Below are 26,168 nucleotides of genomic sequence, written 5' to 3'. Positions count from 1 at the left end.
GGGTCCCAGGCCTGGCTCCGCCCTCGAACCTGGCTCCGCCTCAGACCTGGCCAGAGTCCCGTTACGATTGGGAACTAGCAACGCCAGTCTACCTCCAGGCTCCGCCCCCGCCCCCGCATTGGTTCCGCAGGGCCTCACGCGGGCGCCAAGGCCTGGTGCCGCCCCTCAGCCGCAGTGACTCCAGCCAATGAGCAGCGCCCGGCCTGGTCTCCGGGGTGTGGCCGGGCCTCCGTCAGCGCCCGCCTTTTTTCCGGGGCCGTCGGAAGCTCGGCCGCCACGCCTCCGTGCGGGCCCTGCTCCTTTAAGGGAAGAATCCGGCCCGCGGGCGCGGCCGGGAGGGGCTGGCGGCGTGTCCCTCCGCGGGCGTGTCCCTCTCGGGCGCGGCCCACAGCCAGGCGAGCGGCGGTCCGTACGGACGGTGGCGGTCCTCAGGCCAGGTGCGTGCTCGGAGGGCGGAGGCGGGCGGCGGGGCTCCATCCCTCGGGATGACTTTGTCCAGAGCCCCAAAGTGGGTGGTGGGGACCTTGACCTGTCAAAAGGAGGGGGAGTGAGCGTCGTGGATCGCAAACTCCCTCTTTAAGATCTGAGGTCTCGGGTAGCCTAGGCTGGCCTTCAGCTGCCGGGTCGGATCCTCCATCCGTCGACCGCCTGACTCATCTCTTTGAAACGACGTTTCCGATAGAAATCCATTGAAGGTCTGGGCTCTTGTTCAGGGACGAAACATTTGCCTTGTATGTAGAAAAGCCCTGGTTTCCATCCCTGCTCCTGCCTCATCGCTCCCCCGCCAAAAACAAACAAACAAACAAACAAACAGAAAAAGCCAGTGAAAAGGAGAGATTCGAAAGCAGATTACAGAAAGTTAACTTTGGGCAGCTTCTTCTCCTCCTCCTTCTCCCCCCCCCTACCCTTCACCCCCTCGCCTCTGCCTCCCAAACGCTGGGATTAGAGGCCTGCACCAATGCCTTTCCATTTCCTCGTCCCTCCTCCTCCTTTCCCTAGGCTCCTTAGAATAAAGTGCCTGCATTCAAAGCAGAGATTTGGCATAGTATGAGGCATGGCAAAGGTCATTTTTGCATCTTCCAGAGCCCACGTGTATCCTTGTAATTACCTCGTTATCCTTGTGTTACCATTATGCAAAATTGGGGCGAGGGGACACGGAGACAGCGTCTTCAGTGTCCCAGTCTTAGGTTCCTTCCACACCTCCTCCAGTCTTGGATCATATACTGGAGGAGGCTCCTGGTTGCCTTGTTCCTAGGCACCCCTGAAGAAGGTTCAAGCACCCCGAGGTTGACAGTAAGGACTCTCCTCTCAGGCCAGCACTTCCTTTATTGCGGAGGAACTGCTGGATAGTTCTGGAAGTGACACAGCTTCAGAGATGTGTTAGCTGGAGATTTGGAGACAGATGCAAAAGAAAGCACAGACTTATCTGTTGACAAGGGCAAGGTCTGAGAGTTTCTGGAAGCTAGGTTCTTAGCCTCACCTGTCCAGGGCGCATTATTAGAACTCAGTGAACTATAGTCTGCTGTTTATAGAGTGGTGACAAGGCGTGAGAGTTCCACGCCGAGTTCCACGCCGGGGCTCCTTGATGGCTGTCCTTTCTCTACCTTTATCCACTAGAGTTACATTTAAATTCAAGGGCAGCCTGGGCTACTTAGTGAAACCTCATCTCAAAAAGAGCAAAAGGGTTGGGCACGTGGTCACGCCTGGAGCCCCAGCCTAGAATCCCCCAGGTGGGGGTCTGAGGGCGTGACTTAGCAGCAGAACATTAATTTAGGATATGCAAGGGCCTGTGTTCCTCCCCAGTATTGGAGGAGAATGAAAGATAAGCACGGCCCCAAAGTACAATTAATTTTCCTATTTTCTATTTATTTTTTAATGTATGTTGTTGTTTTGCCTATATGTGCATCAGTATAAGGGTGTCAGGAATAGGAGTTACAGTTGTGAGCTGCCATGTGGGTACTGGGAATTGAACCCAGGTCTTCCAGAAGAGCCACTGATGCTCTTATCTACCGAGCCATCTCTCCAGCCCTAGAATTAATTATTCAGTGTTAGGATGGACTGAAAGTGATAGAAACAGCTGGTTTGAATTTCCTCTGTGTGGGACCAGTGCCTGGGGCAGAGGCCCCAGTCAGCCTGTGTGCTTACTGAAAGCAGGATGACGGGTAGGGTGCCGGGCGGGATGGTCTCCAGGCTCCGTTCAGCATGGACGACATGCCCTTTGACCCAAGATATGTGGCCTTTTTCTATTCATGTGTCGTGTATGTGTGTGAGCCTGAGTGTATGCCAGCCGCCTGTAGGAGCCCCAGGGAGTCAGAAGGGCTGTCGGGTCCCCTGCAACTTGATCACGTGCAGTTGTGAGCCACCTCGTGAGTGCAGGGAGCCGAACCCCAGCCCTCTGCAAGAGCAGTAAGTGCTCCAAGGCCCAGAGCCATGGCTCCAGCCCCTCTTTTGTTGTTGTTTTGTTTTGTTTTGTTTTCCCCAGACAGGGTTTCTTTGTTTAATGAAGTCCTGGCTGTCCTGGACTCACTCTGTTGACCAGGCTGTCCTCGAACTCACAGAGACCCATCTGCCTCTGCCTCCCAAGTGCTGGGATTATAGGCATGCGTCACCAAGCCTGGCCATAAAATACAAATTTTAAATGAAAAAATAAGGAAAGAGAAAAAGACAGGCCTAGGATGCAGCCTGGTGGAGACTGCTTCCTCGGTGGGCCTTGGTTCCATCCACAGCACCAAAAAGGGCAAACACCAACCTTAAATCTCCTGCATCGCGTTTAGGAACTGACTAGCGCAGGGCTGCAGAGAGCAGGGGCGTGACCTGCTGCTCCTTCAAGGACCTGGGCTCAGGTCTCAACCCCCGCGAGGCGCTCACGAGCCCCTGGAAGTGCAGCCCAGGGGGTCCAGTGTGTGCATGTAGGTGCATGCAGGCAAGCACTCATACCCACACGATGGAAGTGAATATGTCTCTGGTTACATGAGAGCCCATCTCAGTGTCCACCCCACAGGCACGAACCAAAGAAACAAAACACAAGGGTTGGGTCAGACACCCCAAGAGGCCCCCAGACGGGAGGAGAGAGCTGAGCCCCCACGCTGTCCTCAGCCTCCATGTGCCCCCCTCGTCCATGTGCCCAGGGTGGTAATAGTGTAGTAGTGACGACAGTGATAGCTGGCAAAAACCTAAACACACAAAGGAAAAGGGGCCAGGTGGTGGCTGGCCCTGGGGAGGAGCGGCAGGAGGCTGGCTGTGAGTTTACTACCAGCTGTGTCCCTGTGCTGTGTGCGCCACTTTCTGGTGTGGGTGGCGGGACAACTTTGGGAGCTGGTCTCTCCACCATGGAAGTGAGACTCCACAGAGTGAGGTCAGGGCTCCAGGCCTCTGCAGCAAGTACCTGGAACCTTCATGGATTAGTTACTTAGTTTCTAAGACGTGGTCTTTCTGTGTAGCCTTGGTTGTTCTTGTTTTTGTTTCAGATTTTTTTTTTTTTTTTCAAGACAGGGTTCCTCTGTGTATCCCTGGCTGTCCTGAACTCACTCTGTAGACCAGGCTGGCCTCGAACTCGGAGATCCACCTGCCTCTGCATCCTGAGTGCTGGGATTAAAGGTGTGCACCACCACTACCCAGCTGAATTTATTGTTTTTTAAAGACAACAGCATCTTGCTGTGGGGTCTAGCTTGGCCCAGAGCTCTCAGCCCAAGCGATCCTCCTGCCTCAGCTTTCCAAGTGCTGCCATGGCAGGAGCAGTTTTGGTTTTGCAGCACAGTTGAGTGTGAGGTTGGCCAGGTTTCAGCCACAGGGGTAAGGGTGTATGTGTGTGTGTAAGGGTGCGGTCTCCGTGACCTGAGTTTGCAGCTGTGCATAGGGCCTCACTGGGAAGGGGCCCGGTCTCCTGCCAGCTCAGCTCGCCCTCGCACTGAGGGCCTGTGGATCCAGGGGTGTGAGCAGCCTTCCTCCCCCCCCCCCCAAGCAATGGTGAAGCTGCTTTTGTTTGTGTCTGTTGCCTTAAAGAAACCTGCGTTCATCTATCTATTTCTTCATTTATTTTGTGCTCGAGGAGCTGACAGGGAAGCGCCTAGTCTGTCCTTCCTCCATATGGCTTCCCATGGGACTCAGTTTCCCAGGCTGTGACCAGGGCCTTCACCCACTGGCCCCTGCTTAATTTTTTTCTTCTCCCTAGCTCCATGTTTAAACCCACAAGACCCTATTATTCATCTCGCAGGAAGCTCGCAAACTGCCACTTCAAAAGCCAGGCATGGTGGGGCATGTCTGTCAGTCTAGCCTTCAGGGAGGGGCAGGAAGAGCAGGGCTACCTGAGGTGCTGTCTGAAAAAGCCAGAGCCAAACACAGTGCCCGTGTGAGCGAGTGAGGGTCTCCGGGTGGGATGGCCCGCTCAAATGCACACTTCCAGCAGGAACCCCCTGCTAGGGAAAGCCCGAGTGGGTCATGGGCAGCCGGTGCCCCAAGGAAACACTTGGCCAGGCTGTGGAAGTCCCCTCCGCTCCGAAAGCGTGGCTTTCACCCAGGGAAGTTCTCAGGAATCCCCGGCAGCTGGGAATAGATCTGGCTTTCTCAAAAATGCCCAGAACCTGAAAGGGGAAAACTGTTACAGCAAGAGGAGTCTGTGCAGTTGAGTCCCACAGAGAAGCACTTCCCTTTTCTGAAGACCTTCCTGTGCCCATGGTTCCTTCTCCTTGCCCTCTTTTCTTTATCCTGGTGGAACTGAGATATGGAATCCTTTAACACATTCCAGTCAGGCACTCACCGCTGGCCACGCCCCCAGCCCTTCACTGGGGACTCTAGGTGGGGCTCCACAGGGGCTCCACCCCTGTGGCTTGGTTATCTGAAGGTAGTTGTATTTAGATCAGAAAACCAGAGTGTACACTATTATAAACAAACACTGGGGAAGATAGCAAGTTCTAGTCTAGCCTGGGCTATACTTTGAGGCCTCATCTTCAAAACAAAAAAAAAAAAGAAGAAGAAGAAGAAGAAGAAGAAGAAGAAGAAGAAGAAGAAGAAGAAGAAAAGAAAATTGACCTTCGAATAGGCAGGCCTGTGTCTGCTGCCCTGTAGGAAGGTCCCATTGTTACAGAGGTCCCCTCTAAAGCTCCAGGATGTAGTCCCACCCCAATGGGGCTCAGAAATCGTGGCACAGCCTGCAGAATCAAAACAGGCAGTGCAGCCAGGCATACTGGCACACGCCTGTGGTCTCTACACTCGGGGAGGCAGAGGCAAGCAGATCTCTGTTAGATGGAGGCCAGCCTGGTCTACAAAGCAAGTCTAGGACACTCAAGGCTAAACAGAGAAACTCCGTCTCAAAAAAACAAAAACAAAACAGGCAGTGTACAGAGGCCTCATTTCACTTTTGTTTTGTCTTTGTTGGGGTGCTGGGTGTTAACCCTGAGACTCAGTTCCTTTCCCCCAGCCACCCCCAGTAACCCATTCTGTGTGGAGGTAGCCTTGAGGCTGTGCTTTGTTCAGGTTCTGGGCTGCCCTGCCACAGAGTGAGGACATGGAACCAGCTTGGGCCTGTCCCCAAGGCAGCGACAGGATGTGGAAACGTCCGGAAGGAAATGGGTGACCCTGGGCTCTTGTGCCCCAGCCTGGGCGGGTCAGAGCCTCATTACTTAGTGCTCTGTTTTCTTGTTTTGTTTTCAGAAAGGGAGGAAGAGGAGTGTGTGGGTGCTGGGGTAGAAGAGAGGCTCAGCTCACCTCATGACCTTGCAGAAGGTTCTAAGTGTCTGTCACGTCCTCTTCATCAGTGGGACAGAGAAGAGGCCCCGAGGTGCTGGCATCCAGTTCTGAGTGGCTGTCAGAAGTTCCCTAAGAGGACCCGAGAGGAGGTATCCAGACAGCGCCCGGGGACTGTGGGGTGGGAGGGTGACAGGCTGGGGCCAGCCTGGGGCTCTGTGCTGAGAGCCTTTGTTCCTGTTAAAAAGCCGTTGATTTTGATAGGGGCTCCATCCAGCCCCAGAGTTCCTAGAAAATTTTTGCTGGGGCAGCATGGCGCACACTTTTAATTCTTTTAATTCCAGCATGGCACTCGGGAGGCAGAAATAGACAGCTCCCTGAGCCTGAATCTAGCCTGGTCTACAAAGCGAATTCCAGGACTGGAAGGAAGGAAGGAAGGAAGGATTGATTGATTTACTTCCTTAAAACAAACCCTTCCCACTTCTAAGAGGACGCAGATGTGGGAGAGGCACTCCATGAGGCCTTCTGCCACTTCAGTTTCTGTAACAGTCTTGGGAGTACAGAAGACAGGCAGAAGACCCAGAGCAGGCAGGTGTGATGACATCAGCCTAGCTGGTAGGAGACTGCAGCAGAAGGATGGAGACTCAGGACCAGCCTGAGCTAGACTATGAGTTCAAAGCCAGCCCAGGCACTTAAAGGCCATGTCTCAAAGTAAAACCTAAGACGCACAGAAATGAAAGTTTCAGAACCTTGTTGGCCTGGGCCGATGGAGGGGGTGAGAGCTGGCTGAGAGGGTTTTTTTCTTCCCAAAGTCCCTTTCGGCCAAACCCAGAGCTGGTATCACACAGAGGCAGATAGAGTAGGGAGGTCCCAGAGGACCTTTCCCACCTCCCCATGGTGACCCTACCTCCTGCTTGCCCCAGCTTGGTGACAGCATTGAGGGGAATCCCCCAAACTGTCCCCAGGAAAGCCCTGAGGAAGATGGGCGGTGACGAGCAGGTAGTAGCTGGCCCCACTCTCCTCAGTGCAAGCCAGAGGCCAGGCAGGACCCAGGAGACACAGCCCTGCCCCCAGCAGCAGCCACTGTATTGGTAAACTGAGGCTTGTTCAGTCAGGATGGCTGTGACGTGTTCAGATGGCCAGCCGTGGGCAGGGCCTGCAGGAGGACTGGCTGGCAGAGGTGCTGGGCAGGTTATAGTTGCAGTGAAGGGCATGGGCACAGTGCTATCTTCCTGATGCCAGTGGGAATGGGCCTTATGCTGCCTAGTTCTGGAAGGCCAGGCCACCAAGGCTCTGCCTGGGAAGGTAGAGACAAGATGATGGGGGATAAAGGCCAACCCCGGCTACCTGGGCTACTTGAGGCCCTGGTTCAGCCACATGAAAGGAAAAGGTGGTGGCTTCTCTTAACTCCATGCCTCCCGGGGAGGCCGTACTCTGCTCTGCACTGAAGCAGGAAGACACAGGAGCTGGGAGAGACCCAGTGCTGAAAGCATGTGTCAGTAGATCCCTGAAGTATGTGCAGGCCCGAGTTGGCTGACACTTGAGCCCACACAGCCTGCTGTCACTGCCCAGCCACGGCTCCTCCCATAGGCCATGGGGCCTACCAGGCGGCTGTCAGCCTCCTGCCTGGAGGGTCCTTGGCAAGGGGATGGCTGCCTGGTCACTTCTGGGGGACCCTGGTTGCAGTGGGGATGGTTGAGTGTCCTGAGCTGTCCCGGTGTGCAGTGGGCGGGATGGACAGGGACGCTGCTTCCCCATCCTACGTGACCAAGCTTGCCCCACAGAGAAGCACCTGGCTTGGTGGCCACTGCACCTCAGGGACTGTCTAAGATGCAGGTGGCATCTTCTCACAAGGCTGTGAAGTCCTCAGTGCCTAGTCAGGTGTGAACCAGGGGCTGCTGACGTGGGGTGAGGGTGGTGTGGCTGCTGTGGGGAAGTTCGGGCCTCTGCTGTCCACAGACTCTTGACCCACAGGCTCCTGCCTCCAGGGAACTGTGATTCCCCACGGGCTCTGTCAGACAGCTGTGAAACTGCCCTTTGTTTTTTATTTATTTTGAGATGGGCTCACTCTGTAGACCAGGCTGGCTTTGAATTCACAGCGCGCCATGTGCCTCTGTCCCAGAGTGCTGGGGTCAAAGGTGTGCAACTCCATGGGAAGGCCTTGTTTTGTTTCTGTGTGACGGGGTCTCGTGTAGCCAGGGCTGGCCTGGAACGAGGTATGTAGTATGTAATTGTTCTGTCTCTGCCTGTGTGCTGGGATCATGGGCATGGGCCTCCATGCTCGGTTTATATCCTTATTGTCTAGATTTCCCCTGTAGTGCTGTTGCCTGTCAGGTTCTGAAGGGAGCAGTTGACACGGCATGAGCCCCAGGGAAGCAATCTTTGCTTCTTCATTTCCGGCGCCCAGAGCAGTCTGAGTAGTTTGTTGCAGTTTTGCTGACATCCTAATTCATGTGCCCTGTGGCTCATTCACAGGTCTAAGGCAGATAAGACAGTATTAAATACAGGCTAAATTGTACAGCCACTACCTTTTTTTTTTTTTTCTGAGACAGGGTTTCTTTGTAGCCTTGGCTTTGTAGACCGGGCTGGCCTCGAACTCGTAGAGCTCCACCTCCCTCTGCCTCCCTGAGTGCTGGGATTACAGGCGAGTGCCACCATGCCTTTCTCCATGACCACCCCTTAATTCCAGAACCTCCTGTCATCCCGTGAATTATAATGTCCCTTCCTCAGCTTTCACAAAGCCACTTCCTGTCCACCCTCTTCGAGGGTCCCGGCAGGTACAACATAGTGCCCACAAACCCTATAAGAACGAAGAAAACGTGCTGAGGACGGACGGGAGCTTTGTGAGTGTTGGATTATGTGGCAAGGTGCCTGGCATCCCGAAACTCAGAACGGGGAAGCAGGAGGATCAGTGACTCAGCGGTCAGCCTTTGCTACAGAGCCAGCTGGGGGCCAGCCCGGGCTACATGAGAGCCCGTCTCCAAAACCCACTCAAGTTATTCAACATGAGTGAGGTGGGGCTACCTGTCTTGGGTGGGGCCAGCCCACACCTCGTGCCGCTCCCCTGCCCCCTCCACTTCCCCATTTGTCTGCCGCTGTCTCTCCAGTTCCCTAGCACCCTTGGTTCATTTCATGGCCACACCCCAAGGTCCAGCTCAAGTCCCCCGGCTCACCTCAGGGAGCAGGGTGCAGCATGCCTCCCCTGGCACAGCGAAGGGCAAGGCCCCCCGGGTGTGTCTGAAGTCTGGTCAGTGGGTGTAGGGCGGGCAGCTAATCCTGGATGACCTCACGTCAGGACTCTTCCTCATGCTGTACAGACACTGCGCAGGTCACAGCCCAATCTCTGCATCTGCAGGCCACACCGCCTGTTCTTGTCACCTTGTTCCCATGTTTCCTGAGGGAGCAGTCAGGCCAGGGGAGAATACAGGCACCTCCGAGGCCATCGCTCGGTGTCACGTGACCATGTGTCCCTAGAACCCTGCCCCTTCTGGTGAGGCTGGTGCCTGCCACAAGTCTGCAAGCATGACCTTTGTTTGTAGTGCAGACACTTGGGAAAAGTCCCTGTGCTTACACAGCTCCCAAATCCTTACCCTGTAACCCAGGCTGCTCTGCAGTTTGGGGTGTTAGGCCCAGCAAGAGCCTAAATATAAGAAGGTATGAAGAGAACTCAGGAAACTAATCATCCATCGATGCAAAAACGCAAGAGACTCCTCTTGACCATTGCACAATGGGGTCACCCCTGCTGGTCAGCAAGGAGTGGCACCGGGAGACAAAGACCTTAGGTTTTTAAAAGACACAAGGCGGGAATCTCCTGGGGTTCCCTTCTTGGCGATTTAGGATTGGATGAGGTGTTTAACTTTTAAAATAATTGGTTGGTTCTGGGCACCCTTAGGTCCAGTCAGTCCTGCCGTAAATATCTGATCTCCAAGTCAGTTTGGAATTTCTTGCCACATGAGATATAGCCACAGTTAAAGATGGGAGAGTAACTAATTTATCCCGTGTCTATTCTGAGGAATGGGGGGTTACAGGCTTTGGATCAAAGGTCAGGAGCTATGCAGGAGAAGGATTGGGGTCATTTGGCCCGGTTTTCAAACAAAGCCCATTTCACAGGCGCCAATCGGTGATTTACTCTTCATTTAGTAGGGATCTCTGCTTGTTCTCTTCCTTATCTCTGCCCTCACAGATGGCTGATGGCAGGAACTTTTACATTCCTCGGCTCTCTGGAGAAGCACTAAGAGGCTTTAATTAACATAGGCCTAAAACTGTAGGTTAAAAGGCAGTTAAAAGAAACATAGGTTACAAAGTTAGTCTGATTCTTTCAGGGGCAATCCTCCTGCTCCGCCTCCTGGGTGCCGGGCTGACAGGCCTGTGCACAGGCCCAGCCCTCACGCTGTCCTTTCCTGTTTCAGGCCTCCAGGTGACAGTTGCCAATCTCGCTGCCCATTCTGAGGTTCAGGTGCCACTAAGATGTCCAACCCTTTCCTGAAGCAAGTGTTCAACAAGGACAAGACATTCAGGCCCAAGCGCAAGTTTGAGCCCGGCACTCAGCGCTTCGAGCTCCACAAGCGTGCGCAGGCGTCGCTGAACGCTGGGCTGGACCTGCGGCTGGCCGTGCAGCTGCCCCCCGGCGAGGACCTCCACGACTGGGTGGCCGTGCACGTGGTGGACTTCTTCAACCGTGTCAACCTCATCTACGGCACCATCAGCGACGGCTGCACCGAGCAGTCCTGCCCGGTCATGTCCGGGGGCCCCAAGTACGAGTACCGCTGGCAGGACGAGCAGCGCTTCCGGAAGCCCACGGCGCTGTCGGCGCCCCGCTACATGGACCTGCTCATGGACTGGATCGAGGTGCAGATCAACAACGAGGACATCTTCCCCACCAACGTCGGTGAGTCGGGCCGGCCCAGCCGTCCGGACCCAGGCCGCCGCTGGCTTCTTGGTTTGTGTGTGCGTGTTCCGCACAATGTGCAAGAGCCAGCGGAGGTTAGGGAAGGCGTGGGGTGCCTGAGACTGGAGCTACCCGCTGCCCCATGGGTGCTGAGACCTGGCCCTGCGCCTCTGCATGCGCTGTTAACCACTGGGCGTTCTTCTAACCCTGCGTGGTAGTGTCTATCTGTTTATTTTTGGTTTTTCGAGACAGGGTTTCACTGTGTAGCCCTGGCTGTCCTGTACCTTGCTCAGGCTGGCCTGGAACTCAGACCTGCCTGCCTCTGCCTCCCAAGTGCTGGGACTAAAGGTGTGCAACGCCACTGGATTGCATGATGATTGTTTTTATTTTTTATTTTTTTTGGTTTTTTGAGACAGGGTTTCACTGTGTAGCCTTGGCTGTCCTGGGCTCCATTTGTAGAGCAGGCTGGCCTCGAACTCACAGCGATCTGCCTGCCTCTGCTCCCGAATGCTGGGATTACAGGCATGTGCTACCACACCCGGCAGTTCAGGTTCTCATGTTTAAGACGTCAGCATTTTCAAACTTGGCCATCCCCCAGGCCCTTTTTTTTGTTTTGGTTTGGTTTTTTGTTTTCATTTTGCAAAGCTTCAGTAGCCTAAGTTGGCCTTGAACTTGGTGTGTAGCTGAGGCTAGTCTTGAACTCCTAACCTTCCTGCCTCAGACCCCCAAATGCTGAGAAGACAGAACTGTGCCATACCTAGCTCTTTATTCACATTTGATCATTTGTTTTGGATTTTGCTTATCCATTTGTTCATTTATTTGAGACACAGTCTCACTGCGAAGCACTGGCTGGCCCAGTTTGTTATGTAGACCACGCTGGCCCCAAACTCTCAGAGATCAACCTGCCCCTCCATCCATCCCGATCAAGGCATGTGACCCCACACCTTGCTTTTATTCATACTCTAAAGTGTATAGTTTAAACCAGGCCTGGGGCTGCTGACATGGCTCAGCAGGTTCTCTACAGGAACAGAACTGATAAGAGTAAAATATGTATATAGAGAGAGTGTGTTAGTGTGGCTTATAGGTTGGGGTCTGTCTAGTCCAGCAATGGCTATCTCCTGACAGAAAAGCCAAGAATCCCATAGTTGTTCAGTCCAGGATTCTAGATGCCTCAGCTGCTCTTCGGTCTGCACTGGAATCCTGAAGAAGTAGGTTCTAACACGAGCGAAGGAATGCCTCCGCAGCAGGGTGGAAGAACCCGCCAGCAAGAGTGAGGGCGAGCAGGCAGAAAGCAAAAGCTTCCTTCTCCATGCCCTTTTGGGTGGGCTGCCACCGGACGGTGTGGCCCAGGTTTAGGGTGGGTCCAGTTGAGACTCCCCCACAGAAGCGGTGATAGTGGTGATCACCTTTAGTTCCAGCATTCTGGAGGCAGAGGCAGGAAGATCTCTGAGGTCAGGGCAACGGCTACATAGTGAGACCTTGTCTCAGAAAAAACAAGGAAGGAGGAAGGAAATGAAGGAAGGAAGGACGGACAACAGCAGCAAAACATAATAGAGCCAAGTAAAGGGAAAGCAAGAGCGTCACTGGGCCTCCTTGGCCCAGTGTCTGAATCTGCAGGGAGCTCACATCCTGCCTGGCGCAGGGTAGAAAGGCCCCTTCCTCCATCCTCAGAGCTGGCCCAGCCTCCTGCCTGGTGCCCTCCCTGCTTCCTCTGAGCACCCCGAAGTGACACTGAGCGCTGGGTGATCCTAGGCCCCAGCTGAAGGTCCTCAGCTCAAGGCCGCCTTCAGACTCTCTTCTGCCACTGTAGGGACCAGGACTTAGTGACCATTGTGGCCTCATTCAGTGAATGCAGGGCCCGGTGCTGGCTGCTGCTCACCTTCACCTTCCAGAGCAGGGTTCTCAGCCTTCCCGGGGCCACAGCCCTTTAAAACAGCTCAGCCACAAGGTGATTTTCATTGCTACGTCATAATAATGCTGCTGCTGTTAGGGACCGTAATGTACGTGTCTGAAATGCAGGATATCTGCTATGCGACCCCAAAGAGGTCGTGACCCCCAGTCTAGAAGCACTGTTCTCGCACGTGGCCTGCACACTGTGCTCTCCATAGCTCTGGCCCCGCGGCCACCCAGTCACACTGCTGCTGGCTTGGCCGCCCCCGAGTCCTGGGACACACACATGCCGTGTACTTGGCATCCTCAGGGCTGTATGGAGTGGGCTGTGGCAGGGGGGCAGCTGCCAGGCTGAGGGGACTTCGCCTCGGAAAGGTACGGTGGTCAGAATGCAGTGGCACATCACTGAGAGGAAGGCTTCCGGTGGAAGCTAGGATGGGCACAGGCTGTGTGACGTCCGGCCTGTGCCCCGACCTCCCTGGGGCTCAAGGCAGAGCACATGTCAGGCTGGGGGGAGTCTGGGAGTGTCATGCCAGCTGCGCTGAGTGCTGTCCTTCCCGGCCCCTCCGCCCACCCCAGGCACACCGTTCCCCAAGAACTTCCTGCAGGCAGTGCGCAAGATCCTGTCTCGGCTGTTCCGTGTGTTCGTCCACGTCTACATCCACCACTTTGACCGCATCGCGCAGATGGGCTCAGAAGCGCACGTCAACACCTGCTACAAGCACTTCTACTACTTCGTCACCGAGTTCGGCCTCATCGACCCCAAGGAGCTGGAGCCCCTGGTGAGCGGGGGTGGGGTGGGGGGCGTGTGTGTGTGTGTGTGCGTGAGCACTCGAGCCTGTCCGTGTGTGCTTGTGTGTGTGTGTGTGTGTGTGTGTGCGCGTGTGTGTGCTCGTGTGTGTGTGTGTGCGCGTGTGTGTGCACGCGTGTGTGTGTGTGTGTGTGTGTGTGTGTGTGTGTGTGTGTGCGCGCACTCGCGTGCGTGGGCACCAGCATGGAGGGGGAGATGGGAGGGGCCACAGCAGGTGTCTTCTGCATAGCCCCCCAGAACACAAAAGTCCCAGATGTTCCAGTTCACCACAGCAGAGAGGGTACCATGTGGTCATCCCATCCGGCATGGCTCGCGGCGTGCAGAGCAGACATGCTGGGGACCTGCCCAGGGTGGACAGCCGTGCCCCCACCTCCTAGAAACCAGCGCTACTTACTTATTGATGGGTTGATTTCTTTTTTATTTCATCCTTTTTTAGATTCTGTAACCCAGGCCTGGCCTGTGGTTTACCACATAGCCTACACCTGCTAGAACTTGAGGTGGTCCTCCTGCCTCAGGACCCCAAGTGCTTGGACCAGAGGCCTGTGCCATCAGACTTGGCCACAGTCTGCTTTTAAGTTTTTCTTTTCATTTTGTCTTTTCAGCTGGTCATGGTGGTGTACGCCTTTAATTCCAGCACTCACGGAGGCAGAGGCCAGCCTAGTCTACGAAGTTTCAGGACAGCCAGGGCTACACACAGAAACCCTATCTTGAAAAACAAAACATTTGTCTTTTCTTTGTTTAAAAAGAATTTTATCTATTTGCTTGTTTGTTTGTATGTTTGTTTACTGGGTCTCTGTGTAGCCCAGGCTGTCCTGGAACTCACAGAGATCTGCCTGCCTCTGCCTCCCGAGTGCTGGGATTAAAGCTGTGCGCCACCCCTGCTGGCTTGACCTCACTTATTCTTATTTTCTGTGTGTGGTTCGTCACCTGTGCTTCTGTTGCACCACATGTGTGCGGTGCCCACTTCGGCCAGAAGAGAGCCTCAGATCCCAGAAACTGAAGTTTCAGACACTTGTGAGCCTCCGTGTGGGTGCTGGGAACTGAACCTTGGCTCTCTGCTGGAACAGCCAGGGCTTTTAACTGTTGAGCCATCTCTCCAGCCCTGTGATCTTTTAATTGTGTTATATTTTTGTTTATTTATGTTGTGTATTCCTGTGTATGAACATGGCTGCCATGACATGTCCATGACGGTCACATGACAGCTTTCAGGTGAGAGATCCTCCTGCCTCTGCCCCCTAAGCACTGGGATTAAAGACATGTGCCAGCAGCAGGCTGGAGTGTTTGTTCTGAGACAGAATCTCATGTAGCCTAGGCTGGCCTTGAACTCCTGATCCTCTTGCCCCTACCTCCTGAGTGCTGCAGTGACAGGTGCCGACACCGTCCCTGGCTCTTAAGGACAGTAGCTTGTCCACTTCCCACTGCTGACCTTTCTAGTAATTCGTGTTGGTCCATGGCACACTTACCGGGCTTAATCACAGCACATGTCCACCTGGCCCAAGTCAGAGGCACAAGCTCTCTGACCCTCACAGGGAGCTGCCCCGCCCCCTCCCCGGTCCAGTTTCTTGGGTGTTTTGGGTTGTGTGAGGCCTTTGCTCCCCCTCCGTTCTGTTCCCCTGTCTGTGCCCCACATGCCTCCTGTCTGCTCACTCCACCTTGTCTCTGCAGAAGGAGATGACCTCACGGATGTGTCACTGAGGGCCCCTCCGGCCGCCAAGGCTCAGGGACATAGCCCGGAAGTCTGTGCCAGCTCTGTGCAGCCTGTCTCCACGGCATCACTCCCTCAGCCACAGAGGAGCAGCGGGACCCTGGCTTCCTCCCCCCTTGGTGACTGTGAGCCCTCCGACTCTAACCTGTCCCCTGGCCTGCCTCCAGGGGCTGAACTGGAATTCTGGACACTGTGTGCTTTCAGCCCCTGGGTTTACACTGTGTTTGTGCCACAGCCTCTGGCACGAGGTGCGATCTGGAGCCATTGCCACCCATCCCTTGTCCCTTCTCTGTCTGTTCGCCCTTGAGGCCATGACCTTGGTACGTGTGGCCAGTGCTTCTGTCACTCGCCAGCCTGGAAGGGGAGGTGGCACCGATCTTCTGTTTAGAGTCACATCATGTGTGGGTGACCATGTGGGCAGCCGTCATACCTCCAAAGATATGCCAACATGCCAGCCCTCCTTGCCCAGTCCTGCTGGGCGTATCTCTCCAGCACCCCAGGGTGAGAGTCCCAGCAGCGAGTGTCTGAAGGGTCTCTGCGGGTCAGGGAGGAGACACACACTGCATGCCTGGGATCCCAGGCCACCCTGACCTACACACTGAGGGCCAGGCCAGCCAGGCTCCATAACAGGACTGTCTTTAAAAAAAGTAAAGCCAGGCACAGTGTTGTATATCTGCAATCATAGCACTTAGGAGGCAGATGCATGCGGATCTCTGTGAGTTCAAGGCCAGCCTGGTCTAGAAAAATGAGTCCAGGACAGCCAGGGCTACACAGAGAAAGTCTGTCTGGGGGGAAAAAATGGGGGGATTACAGTGGTGGCACATGCCTGTAATTCCAGCACTAGAGAGGAAGAGGTGGGGGAGGGGGCCTCTGAGTTAGAGGCCAGCTGCAAGTTCCAGGACAGCCAGGGCTACACAGAGAAACCGTGTTGCAAAACAAACCAAGGGACAGCTCAGTGGGAAAGTGTTTGCTGCATAGCCCTGAGTACACACATCCGACCCTGCACCACGGAAAGCCAGGTGGTGACACTTGCAAGTCCAGCCTCAGAGAGGCGGACCTGGGTTCGCTGGGGGCCAGAGAGAGTGAGGGAAAGGCAACCACGGTCCACCCCTGACTTTCAGGTGTGTCTGCACAAACACACACAAGCCAATTCTGTCCTGGAGATCGCTGTCTCCTTTTATTTCTTTTTACATTGTTGGTTTTGATTTTTAAACAGGGTTTCATTGTGTAGCTCTGATTGCCCTGGAACTTACCATGTAGCCCAGGCTGGTTTCGAACTCACAGAGATACTCCTGCCTCTGCCTCTCAAGTGTTCAGTTAAAGCATATAAAGTAAGACACCACATCCAGTCCATTCAGAGAAAAATGTTTTGTTTTTTTTTGTTTTGTTTTTTTTTTTGCAAAACAAGGTTTTGAGACAGGAGACCTGTGTAGCCCTGGCTGTCCTGGGATTCATTTTTTAGACCAAGCTGGCGTCAAACTTAAAGATCTGCCTGCATCTGCCGTCTGAGTGCTGGGACTCAAGACCTGCATCACCACACCCAGCCCACCTGGAGGTTTTAGAGAAAATCTGTAACCACTTTCTAGTGGCTGCCCTCTGGGGAACAGTGTCCAGCGCGTCCTGGGATCCGCTGATTAATTCTCATGTGGCTTCCACTAGGCGCTGGATGTGGAGTTCCCTGGAGGGTGGCAGCAGGGACATTTCCTTCTTCAGTGGCAGCCTATTGTGTAGCAAAACTTTGTGCGTGACCCCTGTGGAGCACAGGACCAAACTGCAGCAGACCGCTCTGCCATGCCATGGAGGGTGGAACGGGGCGTGATGTCCCTGCGCCAGCCTTTGACCCTCTTGGCCCTTCCCTTGAGACCCCTGCACTGTGAAAAGCCCCGGTTGTTTTCCCCGTGTGCAAGGCTGCCACTGAACTAAGTACAGTTAACAAAATGTCCATGCCTGAGCCCGAAGCCTAAGAGGTACCCCTGGGGCCCTCCAGAAGCCACTGCGCCCAGTGCTCCGGCCCTGGAGAAACCCGGGGACCAGCCCTCTTAGGCTTGACTGAATGTATCTCACCTGCAAGACTTGGCCACTGTGGGGAATGCCAGCAGCCCAGGGAGGGGTCCGCCCGCCTCTCCACACCACAGCCCTGCAAGCCTTTATTCTTAAATAAAGTGGTCCTCTTAATGCTGCTGGCTGCTGTTCGTGTGCCACTCGCACCCTGTAAGAGGGCCAAGGTAGCCCGGGAGGACTTGAGGCGATGCAGAACGCACTCGCAGTGTGTAGCTGACAGGTTTTGTTTTTCTTTTGCGATAGAGTTTGCTGTTGTTGAGTGAATGTGTGTGATGTGTGGGGGACAGGGAGTCCGTTTTCAGTACTAACCCTGAGCCACGCCCCCAGCACCTCACCGGGAGATTCTAGGAGGGGCTCCACTCCTGGCCACGCCCCGGCCCCCCAATGGGTGATTCTAGGCGGGGCTCCACCCTGGCCACCTCCCGGCCCCCCACTGGGTGGTTCTAGGCGGGGCTCCACCCTGACCACGCCCCCGGGCCCTCACTGGGTGATTCTAGGCGGGGCTCCACCCTGGCCACGCCCCCGGGCCCTCTGTTTTATTGAAAAGCATGCAGTCTAGACCGCGGCTTGAGTCCCTTTCCATGCATATATTACGACTGTAGATGGCAACAAGAACTTGGTTTAGACAGGGCTCCTGTTTAGCTCTTCTGGTGTCAGTGTTCACTGACATCCAATTCATGATGACCCTCCTGCTTCGGTCTCCCATGTCGTGGGGTGACAGGCTTTCCCTACGTGCCTTGTTGGAGCAGCTGCTGAAGCTTGTGTGTCCAGTGTGAGCTAAGCAAGCTCCCTGGCGCCCCAGCCGTTGGTCGCAATGCTGCTTCTCATCCATAGAGGGCGCTGCGAACTAAGGGAGGAGAGCAGCCCCTGAGTCCAAGCACGGCCACTGGGCCAGCCTCAGCTTTCTCCCTCCTGGGCTTGTGTGGCCTGGGGGGGTAGTAGCCAGAGCTGAAGGCAGAGCACCTTTTTAATGTCAGGCAAGTTAAGGGGAAATACGATGTATGAGAGGCACAAGTGGCCAAGGTGTAGGGTGGAGGTGGCCTGTCCCTGTCCCCAAGAGACACTGTGGCCACCGCCGTCACACTCAAGTGACCTGCTTAAAGTAACACTCTGCAAGACGTAACTCCTACAGCAGGACTGCCTCTCCCCAGGACTCCGGTTTGTAGGTCTGCGTTTGAACTGCCTTCACACGACGTTACACGGCCCATGACAGGAGGCGCAAGTGCAAGTGGGGTGAGGACACCCCGACTCTGTCTCCCACCTCTCGGGTGGGTATGGCATCCTGATCCTGGATTTGCCTGCTCTGAGCATTTTGTTGTTTTTGTTTCATTTTCCAGACAGGGTTTCTCTGTGTAGCCCTGGATATCCCGGACTTGCTTTGTAGACCAGGTTGGCCTCAAACTCAGAGATCCGCCTGCCTCTGCCCCTCTGAGTGCTGGGATTACAGGCATGCACACTGTGCCCAGCCCCTGGGCATTTCTCGTCATGGAGTTCTACACTGTGTGAACTCTTCTGTCTGATCTTGTCATTGAGTGCATGTCTTCAGTGTCTCTCCATACTCCTGGGATGGTTCCCCAGCTGTTCCCAAGGAACCTGGCCTGGCTTTTACTGGCTGCAGTGCTGGCCTTGGCACACACTGTGTCCAGCATGGATGGCACACTGTGTGTGTCCAGCACAGGTATTTTAGGTAGCTCTTGTGATGGCCTCTGCTCCGAGATGTTTCTGTGGCCCCTGCTTTGGTCACCCTGGGCCCCTCCCAGAGATTCTGTCCCCAGCATGCCTCCAGAGAAGGCCAGGCCATCATTGGTACACCAACTTCTAGCCTTCCTCAGCACCCAGTTGCCTGGGGACACAGAATCAGGCAGGCTTGGTCACCTCACGTTCCCTCCACCTAGGCCCCACACAGTGTCCTTCGGGTTCTAGGGAACGTGTGTGTGTCAAGTACCAGTGCCTGCTGCAGTCCCGGTCTCAGTGTACGGCAGGCCTCTGGCCTGGTCATGACTGAGGCAGCTGGCCCAGATCACCAGAGAAGCCCCACCATGCTCAGCACTCTGCCTCCTGCTGCCCCCTAACCCGTGCCCAAGGCCAGCCGGGTCACTGTCGTCCTGGGCGAGGCTGGGGACTATGTCAGTGGATGTTGCTGGTTTGTCCTGTTGCCTAGGGACTCCAAGATGCCAGCTCCAGTGGCCATCTGCTGTGGCATCCCCTGGGGCCTCTAACTAGACAGATTGGTGCCTTCTAGCCTGCCATGTCACCTGCCACCCCTTAGGTACGATATCGGCACTGTACGGCTGTTTCCAGAATTCTCTGCTACCCACACTGAAACTCTGTCCAGCTAGCTCCATCCTTCCCTGCCATCCCACTTCTTGTCTCTGTGGCTCTGCTGACTCCAGGGACCTCTTGGAGTGTCTGTGTGGTGTGTGTCCTGTGTCTGGCTCATGTCACTGAGCACTGTGTTCTGGAAATCCCCTCCTTGGCCTCCATGACCTTACTTTAAAGTTCTACAAAAGATTTATTTATTTTGCTAGGCGAGGTGGCTCACACCTTTTATCCCAGCATTCAGGAGGCAGAAGCAGGTGGCTCTCTTAGTTGGAGGCCAGCCTGGTCTACAGAGTGAGTCCGGGACAGCCAGGACTGCCACAGAAACCCTGTCTCAAAAAATAATAATAATATTTGTATGTATTAGTATTTTACCTACACGTGTCTGTGTACCCTTAGAGGCCATTATAGAGTCCCTGGAACCGGACTTACAGGCAGTCATGAGCCACCATGTTGGTCCTGCAAGAGCAGCCAGTGCTCCATTGACCTGCCTCTTGAGCTCCAGACCCCATTCCTTGAAATCTATTCTTTTGTATGCTAAGTTAAATTTTTAACTGAAGGTTTGGAGGAATGGCCCAGTGGTTAAGAGTACTGGCTGCCCTTGCAGCAGAGACAGGTTTACAGCCCAGTGTAAAGGGCCTCCTAACCTTAGCACAACTGATTCCATGATGGAAGTACCACCCAGGCTAGAAGCCCCAGCAAGCAGAGGCACTGCCTGCCACGGCGGAAAGACCTGACCCACCGAAGCCCGTGACAGGAAACACAATGTACTGACTTGGCTTTTGGCTTCTGTCGTTCTGTCTGGCTGACTTCTTGCTTACTGGGGTATGTCAGCTCAGGATGTGGTTTTGTGCTTAAAAACTCACCCTGAGAAGTGTTCCAGGCCACGCTGGGGTCTACGTACGCACATACACAGTGCCTAGTGTGGCCCCTGGCTGGCTCCTAAAGTCTTTCTCTAGCAAAACCCCGCCTGTACATCACACCACGCTGGAACCACATGGCGGCCCCTGCCGCCCCCACCACACAGCCCCCTTTAGCTCCAGCTCCGAGGGATGCGTGACCCTCTCCTGTCTTTCACAGAGAGCGGGCACATGTGTTGTCCAGCCACACACGCAAAGCACTCACAGAGATGACCATTTTTTTGCTCTTACAGGGAGGACCCGAGTTTGCTTCCCAGTAGGTGTGATTTTTTTTTTTAAGTAGGTGCAATTTTTAATTCAATTTTATTTGGGGTTCTGAAAGCCTCTCTTTTCCAACCCACAACCCTAGATAGGAGAGAAAGGTTAGAAGGGAGAGGGGACCTTAGCCTTTTTACTTCTTGCAGCTGGGTAAGGTTGTCAGGTTCTTTTGGGGCAATACTAATTTCAGTCATCAGGATACCCAGCAGTCCAGAAACCAGCAAAGCAGCAAAGGCAGCAAGCGTCCTCCTCATTGCTCTCCCCCAAGCACCTCCTCCCTCTGAACTCTAGTATTTATACCCCACAGAGTCCTCAGACTTCAGCCAACAACAGCTGGCAAAGACCACGCCCCTGCATGGGACAGTTGTCAGCTGTGGACAAAGTAAAGGACAAACTAAATCCCAGCACTTGGAATTAAAACAAAAATATGTTTACATGACATAACCGAGTTTTTACAGGAACCAAAACCTCTGTGACACCCACTTGCACTGGAGGCTCACAGCCACCCTTAACTCTGGCTGGGACAGTCCACGACCTCTGTCGCCTATACTCACACACAACTTAAAAATAATAGTTTTTGTTTTTTGTTTTGTTTTTCAGACAGGGTCTCTTCAGGACAGGCAGGGCCACACAGAGAAAAATCTGTCTTAACAACAACAAAATAAGAAATATAAAAATTTGAGGACTGAAAAAGAAATTCAGTCTAGAACGCTCTCCTGGCATGAGTAAGTCCCTTGGTTTGACCCCCTGCACCCACATAACCTGTGTGTTCTGGTGCCCATGTCTAACCAACCCCAGCACTTAGGAGGTGGAAGCAGGAGAATCAGGGTTCCATATAAGAACCCCATCTCAAAAATGCAAAAGGAAAAGAAAAACGTAGGCTGGGGAGACCCAGGCTTAGGCCAGGAGTACCACAGCCATGAGAGAGCCATGTGGGCTAGCCTGCCCTGCTGAACCCCATCCCCAGCTTGTACCCCGACCCTCAGGCAGGCCCGAGTCCAAATCAGTCAGCCACTGAATCCCATTCACCCAGGGCTGGAAGAAGAGCTCTGGGATGGCTGAAGCCAATGTGTTGCCTAGCAACAGCTGGCTTCTTGGTGTCAAGGGCCACAGATGGGCTGTGGGCCAGCATGGCAGGGCACATGTCTGTACCTTGCAAGGGCCTGTTACAATCAGGGGACACAGACATCAAGCCTGTACCCACTTCCTACCGGCTGCCAGGGCCTATCATAGTTTCTTCTCCTATGGCTTGGGCCCCTTGTGGCCAAGCTGGCTGCAACAAGTGACTACGAGTTTAGGAACTTACAGGGCCAAGACTGGTCATCTTATGTGACTAGAGGTCACAAGTCTGACAAGGGTTAAAAAATAAGTCCGGCGTGGCCAGGCCAGTCTCTCCCTGTGGCTCTGGCATTGTCCCGGTGTGTAGAGGCCAGCAGCCATTTCTTCTCTCTTCCCAAGAGACAGCTCAGAGTCTGTGTGGCTGTGCTCTGACCCTGTCTCCCTTTGAGGAGATCCCCACAGTGACACTTGGCTTCCAATATCATGGTCCCCAGCTCATTTCTTTGCTCAAGCCCCGAGAGGTGAAGCGGCACACCCTCTCAGTACCTCATGGCACAGTAAAAAAGTCCCCATGCAAGCTCCGCATTCTAATATCCTTTGTCCCTGTCAGGACAGGCCAGTAAGGACCCAGTGACCAGGGTATCGGCCTCCCACAGCCACCTGGTGTCCATCAGAGAAGGCAGGAGTACCGCGGATTGGCCAGGCCAGGCCAGGGTGGTGGCTTTCAACCAACTGCTGAGCCAGTCCTTCCTGGGCCACGGTTACAGCCACTGCCACTCCCTTAGGGACAGTGAGTGCAATGCTGGACTCCAAGGGAGGTGGGCCTTGTGTGGTGTGACTGGTCAGGAGGATGGGGCCCCAAGGCTGCTGGGACATTCACAGCCTGGTCAGACCTGGCAGCCACAACTCCCAGGCCACGCCCACTGCTCCCAGTCATCTCTCAAGCTCTGGCATAGGGCACGGGCAGGCCAGGGTTCTGTCCTTCCTCTGCCCAGGGACTGGGACAGCGAGGTGACTCAGCCAGCAGGAAGGCTTGCTTACAGCCAGTTGCATCAGACCAGCCCTGTGGCCACAAGACAGCTCTGACTTGCATCCATGCCTGTCACTCTGCTGGGGACCCCTCACTGGGCTGTCTGGGGGTTTGAGTGCTGGGCCTGAGGACTCCGAATACATTTCATCAAATCCAACTTCCTCAACCCTAGGTGGTCATTACCATCCTGGAGCCCTGGGTGGTGTTGGAGTTGGTGGCCCTGTATGGAGCCCCTGAGCCTGGGCTGAGCTTTGGGCAGGAGAGACTTAGCCCTCCCGTCAGTACAGGAAGGTGGGGATTCTGCAAGGTCCTAGCACCAGCTGCAGGAAGCTGTGCCATGGTGCCTGCTCACACTAATGCACGTGGACAGAATGGCTGCTGACACCAAGGAAGGCAAAACACGCGCACACAGAGGGGTCCATGGGAACAGAGAGCAGGGGTACACAGCCCTGAGGCTGGGAGAACGTGAGGGCCCATTCCTGTCAGCAATTCAGCCCCCCAGGATAGGGCTGCCTCAGGCCTATCCTGGGAAGCTTGACACCAGCCTGAGCTAAGCAAAGTCCCTGCCTCAAAAAAGCAAAAAAAAAAAAAAAAAAAAAAAAAAAAGACTGGCACAGGGTGGCACACAGCTTTAATCACAGCACCCTGGAGGCAGAGGCAGGTGGATCTCTATGAGTTCCAGGCCAGCCTGGACAACAAAGCGAGTCTAGGATAGCCCGGGCTACACAGAGAAACCCTGCCTCAAAAAAAAAGAGAAAGGAAGGAAAGAAGGAGAGAGAGAGAGAGAGAGAAAGAAAGAAAAAAGCAAACAAAAAATCAGGGGTGGGGCTGTGGCCAGGGGAGACCTTGTCTAGACTTTCCCAGTGAGGAACCGAGAGGGTGGTGGTCAGGGTGAAGGCCCCTAGAATAACCCAGTGAGGGGTTTTGGGCATGGCCCTATCTGGTAGAAAGGTCTAGGTTCCATGCCCAACCTGACGGCAAGGAAGGAAAGAGAGCCCAGGAGCCAAGTGATACAGGAAGCTGAGGCTGTCTGCCTAGGGCCCCACCTCATTTCCTGTTTGTTCTCCCTCTGTAGCCTGAGAGTCTGCTTGAACCTACTGCTCTAGTGGTCCCAGCTGGGCCTAAAGCATAGGACAGTTTTAAGCCCCTTCCAAGGTTGACTACCTCGCCTGGGATCTTGGGTTGTGGGGGGAGTAAGCCTGGGAACGTCTCTGTCCTTCCTGCCTGTCCTGGCCTTGTTTGGGACTTGATCCACCCATCACCTGGCCAGCCAAGCCTAGTCTGAAGGACAGAGGAAGCAGAGGGTCTCACGCAGGCTTCCTACAGGCATTCCTTTCCATAAAGCCACTGACATCCCCGTGGGGCAGAAGCTGTGCCAGCAGGGGAAGTCAGGCTGTCACCAGCTCCCAACCCCAGCCTGGGAGCCCTGCTTGTAAACAGGCGGTTGGAGGTAGAGGCTTGACAGTTGGCTGGCGGCATGCCCGGGCAGGGCAGGGCATGGCAGGGTGGAGTGACCAGCTCCCAGGCCCTGCCTGGTGCCTACAGGGTGGCACACCTCCTTCCTCTTTCAACTGGCTGCCCTTTCCAGATGAAAGCATGAGGGGGTCCCTCTGAGTAACCCTGGAGACCCAAGGTGACTATTTTCGTGACAGAAAACACACTTGGCTGTCAAACTCACAGAACTTTACACAGAATGGCCGAAGCACCCACAGGGCCCACACCCCCTACTTACAAAGGTTTAGCTTCCTGCCTGGGGAGGACTCCAGGAAGAAGGAACCAGCGTCAAGGTTCGGCTTCTCTCTGGGTTTCCTCAGTTTCCCCATTTACAGCATGGGGCTCCCAGAGGGAGCCTCAGGACCAGGCTGGGAGAGTGAGAACACTGGCTCTAGATCAGGGACCAGAAGTACCACCTCAGTCAGGCCTTGGCAAATTAGCGTTTCTTCCCAACTTCTGAACTAAGCTGCATGGAACAAAATCCCTGACTTAGGGCTGTTTCCTGCTGTGAACAGCTGCCCCTGGTGGGCCACACTTGAATGGTGCCAACCTCTGCCCCAGGGGCACATGCCAGCCTCACCCTGGGAACTTTGGTATAATGTTATGCTGGTCTCGGATTCGAAGCAGCTCTCTGCCTCCAGTGCGTGCGTGTGTTTGTGTGTGTGTGTGTGTGTGGGTGTGGGTGTCAGCACACAGGTGGAGGTTAGTCATGGCCACTCATGGAAGTCAGTGTTCTCCAATGTGTGTGCCCCAGGAACAGACTCAAGTTGTCAAACTTCGTGGCAAAGTCCTTTAACAGGCAAGTGGAGGTCCTGCTTTGTGCCAGCCAGGAATGATTCCTCTGAAGGCCCTGCGCTGAGTTCTGTTCCTCTGCCCAAATCTGTCCAGATAATGACCCTTGTCCAGGGCCTGAATTGGAGATAAAAATCTAACAAAGACGATAATGAGGCTTGGGAACTAGACACGACTCGGAAGGTAAGCCCACCTGTTACTCTTGGAGAGGACCCAGGGTTCAGCCCAGCACCCACACCAGCCAGGTCATAGCAGCCTGTAACTCCGCCTCTCCGCTGGGTTTTCAGGCCTCTGCATGCATGTGGCACACGTCACTCACACAGGCGTGCACGTGTGAGAGCGCACACACACACACACACACACACACACAAGCGTGCGCGCACGCACGCATGCAGAAACAACAGCTTGAGGTTCCTAAGGCTCCAGCCTCCTGGGTTGGTGGTGAAAACTTGCAGACAAACTACCCTGGAGACGGAGAACCTCTTTGTGCACAGGAGCAGCCGAGCCAGCAGGCACAACTCAGCCTCCCTGTGTCCGAACCTGAATCGGGAATCCCAGCCCCTCCAAGGACCCAACCCCCACCAAGGGCTCCAAGGACCCGAGAGGTTCAAGAGTGAACCAAGACCGGACGCAGTGGGCAGCAGTACTCTAGTCCCTAAGTAAGGAGGACTTGCCCTCCTTCGGCAGCTGACGGCGGAACCCAGATCTAGGAGAAGGCTCAGAACCTCCAGCAGCGCGGGTCAGAGGGACGACCGGCCTCAGCCCGAACACTCAAGCCGTCAGTGCCCTTGTGCGCAGGCGCAAACGAGACACGCAGGCCCTCCACACGCCTCTCCACTCCGGGTGCCCCGCCTCCCCGGATCGCGCAGCCGCATTCGAGGCCTTCCCAGGCTCCGCCCCACTGTGGGAGCGCGCAGCCGCACTTGACACTTCCTCTACGCCGCGCGCGCCACTTCCCTCGGCGCCCTCCCTTCCCACCCCCGACACACGCTCGAAGTGCGCAGCCGCGCTCGGCGTCGCCAACACGCCCCTCGCGCTGCTCCCCGGGGCGCCCCGCTAAGCTCCGCCCCTCACGCTGGCCGCGCGCAGCCGCATTCTGCATCTCCTCCGGGCTCTCGCAGCCTCCCTCGGCGCCCCGGGAAGCTCCGCCTCCTCTGTTCTCTGAGAAGGGCGGGGACTGCGCGAGGGGGCGGGGCCACTCCGGGACCGCGCCTATAAAAGCGGCCTCGGCGGCCGCGCGCGCGGCTCCTCTCGGCTGC

General features: G+C 55.0%; 1 protein-coding gene across 2 annotated transcripts; it reads left to right on the top strand.

Annotated features, from left to right (window-relative positions):
* Window positions 1–264: 264 nt before the first annotated feature.
* Window positions 265–17,151, top strand: Mob3a (MOB kinase activator 3A). Of its 2 annotated transcripts, XM_055607852.1 has the most exons (5): window positions 265–437; window positions 5,650–5,834; window positions 10,092–10,570; window positions 13,040–13,242; window positions 14,937–17,151. In XM_055607852.1, the coding sequence occupies exons 3-5, from the start codon at window positions 10,150–10,152 to the stop codon at window positions 14,964–14,966; spliced, it is 654 nt and encodes a 217-aa protein (XP_055463827.1). In that variant the 5' UTR covers window positions 265–437; window positions 5,650–5,834; window positions 10,092–10,149; the 3' UTR covers window positions 14,967–17,151. The 2 variants fall into 2 exon arrangements, with proteins under 2 accessions (XP_055463827.1, XP_055463828.1); XM_055607853.1 differs by lacking the exon at window positions 5,650–5,834.
* The last annotated feature ends 9,017 nt before the right edge of the window (window positions 17,152–26,168 follow it).

Source organism: Psammomys obesus, unplaced genomic scaffold, assembly GCF_907164565.1.
Source record: "Psammomys obesus unplaced genomic scaffold, mPsaObe1.curated_primary_1811, whole genome shotgun sequence".
Classification (NCBI taxonomy): domain Eukaryota; kingdom Metazoa; phylum Chordata; class Mammalia; order Rodentia; family Muridae; genus Psammomys; species Psammomys obesus.
Note: the sequence above shows the minus strand (reverse complement) of the source record. Positions and strands in the feature narration are given on the sequence as shown.

Bases quoted from the DNA above. Each gene is read 5' to 3' on its own strand.
- Mob3a (XM_055607853.1), top strand. From the start codon at position 10,150: ATGTCCAACCCTTTCCTGAAGCAAGTGTTCAACAAGGACAAGACATTC. The intron at 10,571-13,039 runs GTGAGTCGGGCC...CGCCCACCCCAG, and splicing joins CATCTTCCCCACCAACGTCG to GCACACCGTTCCCCAAGAAC. The intron at 13,243-14,936 runs GTGAGCGGGGGT...TTGTCTCTGCAG, and splicing joins CCAAGGAGCTGGAGCCCCTG to AAGGAGATGACCTCACGGAT.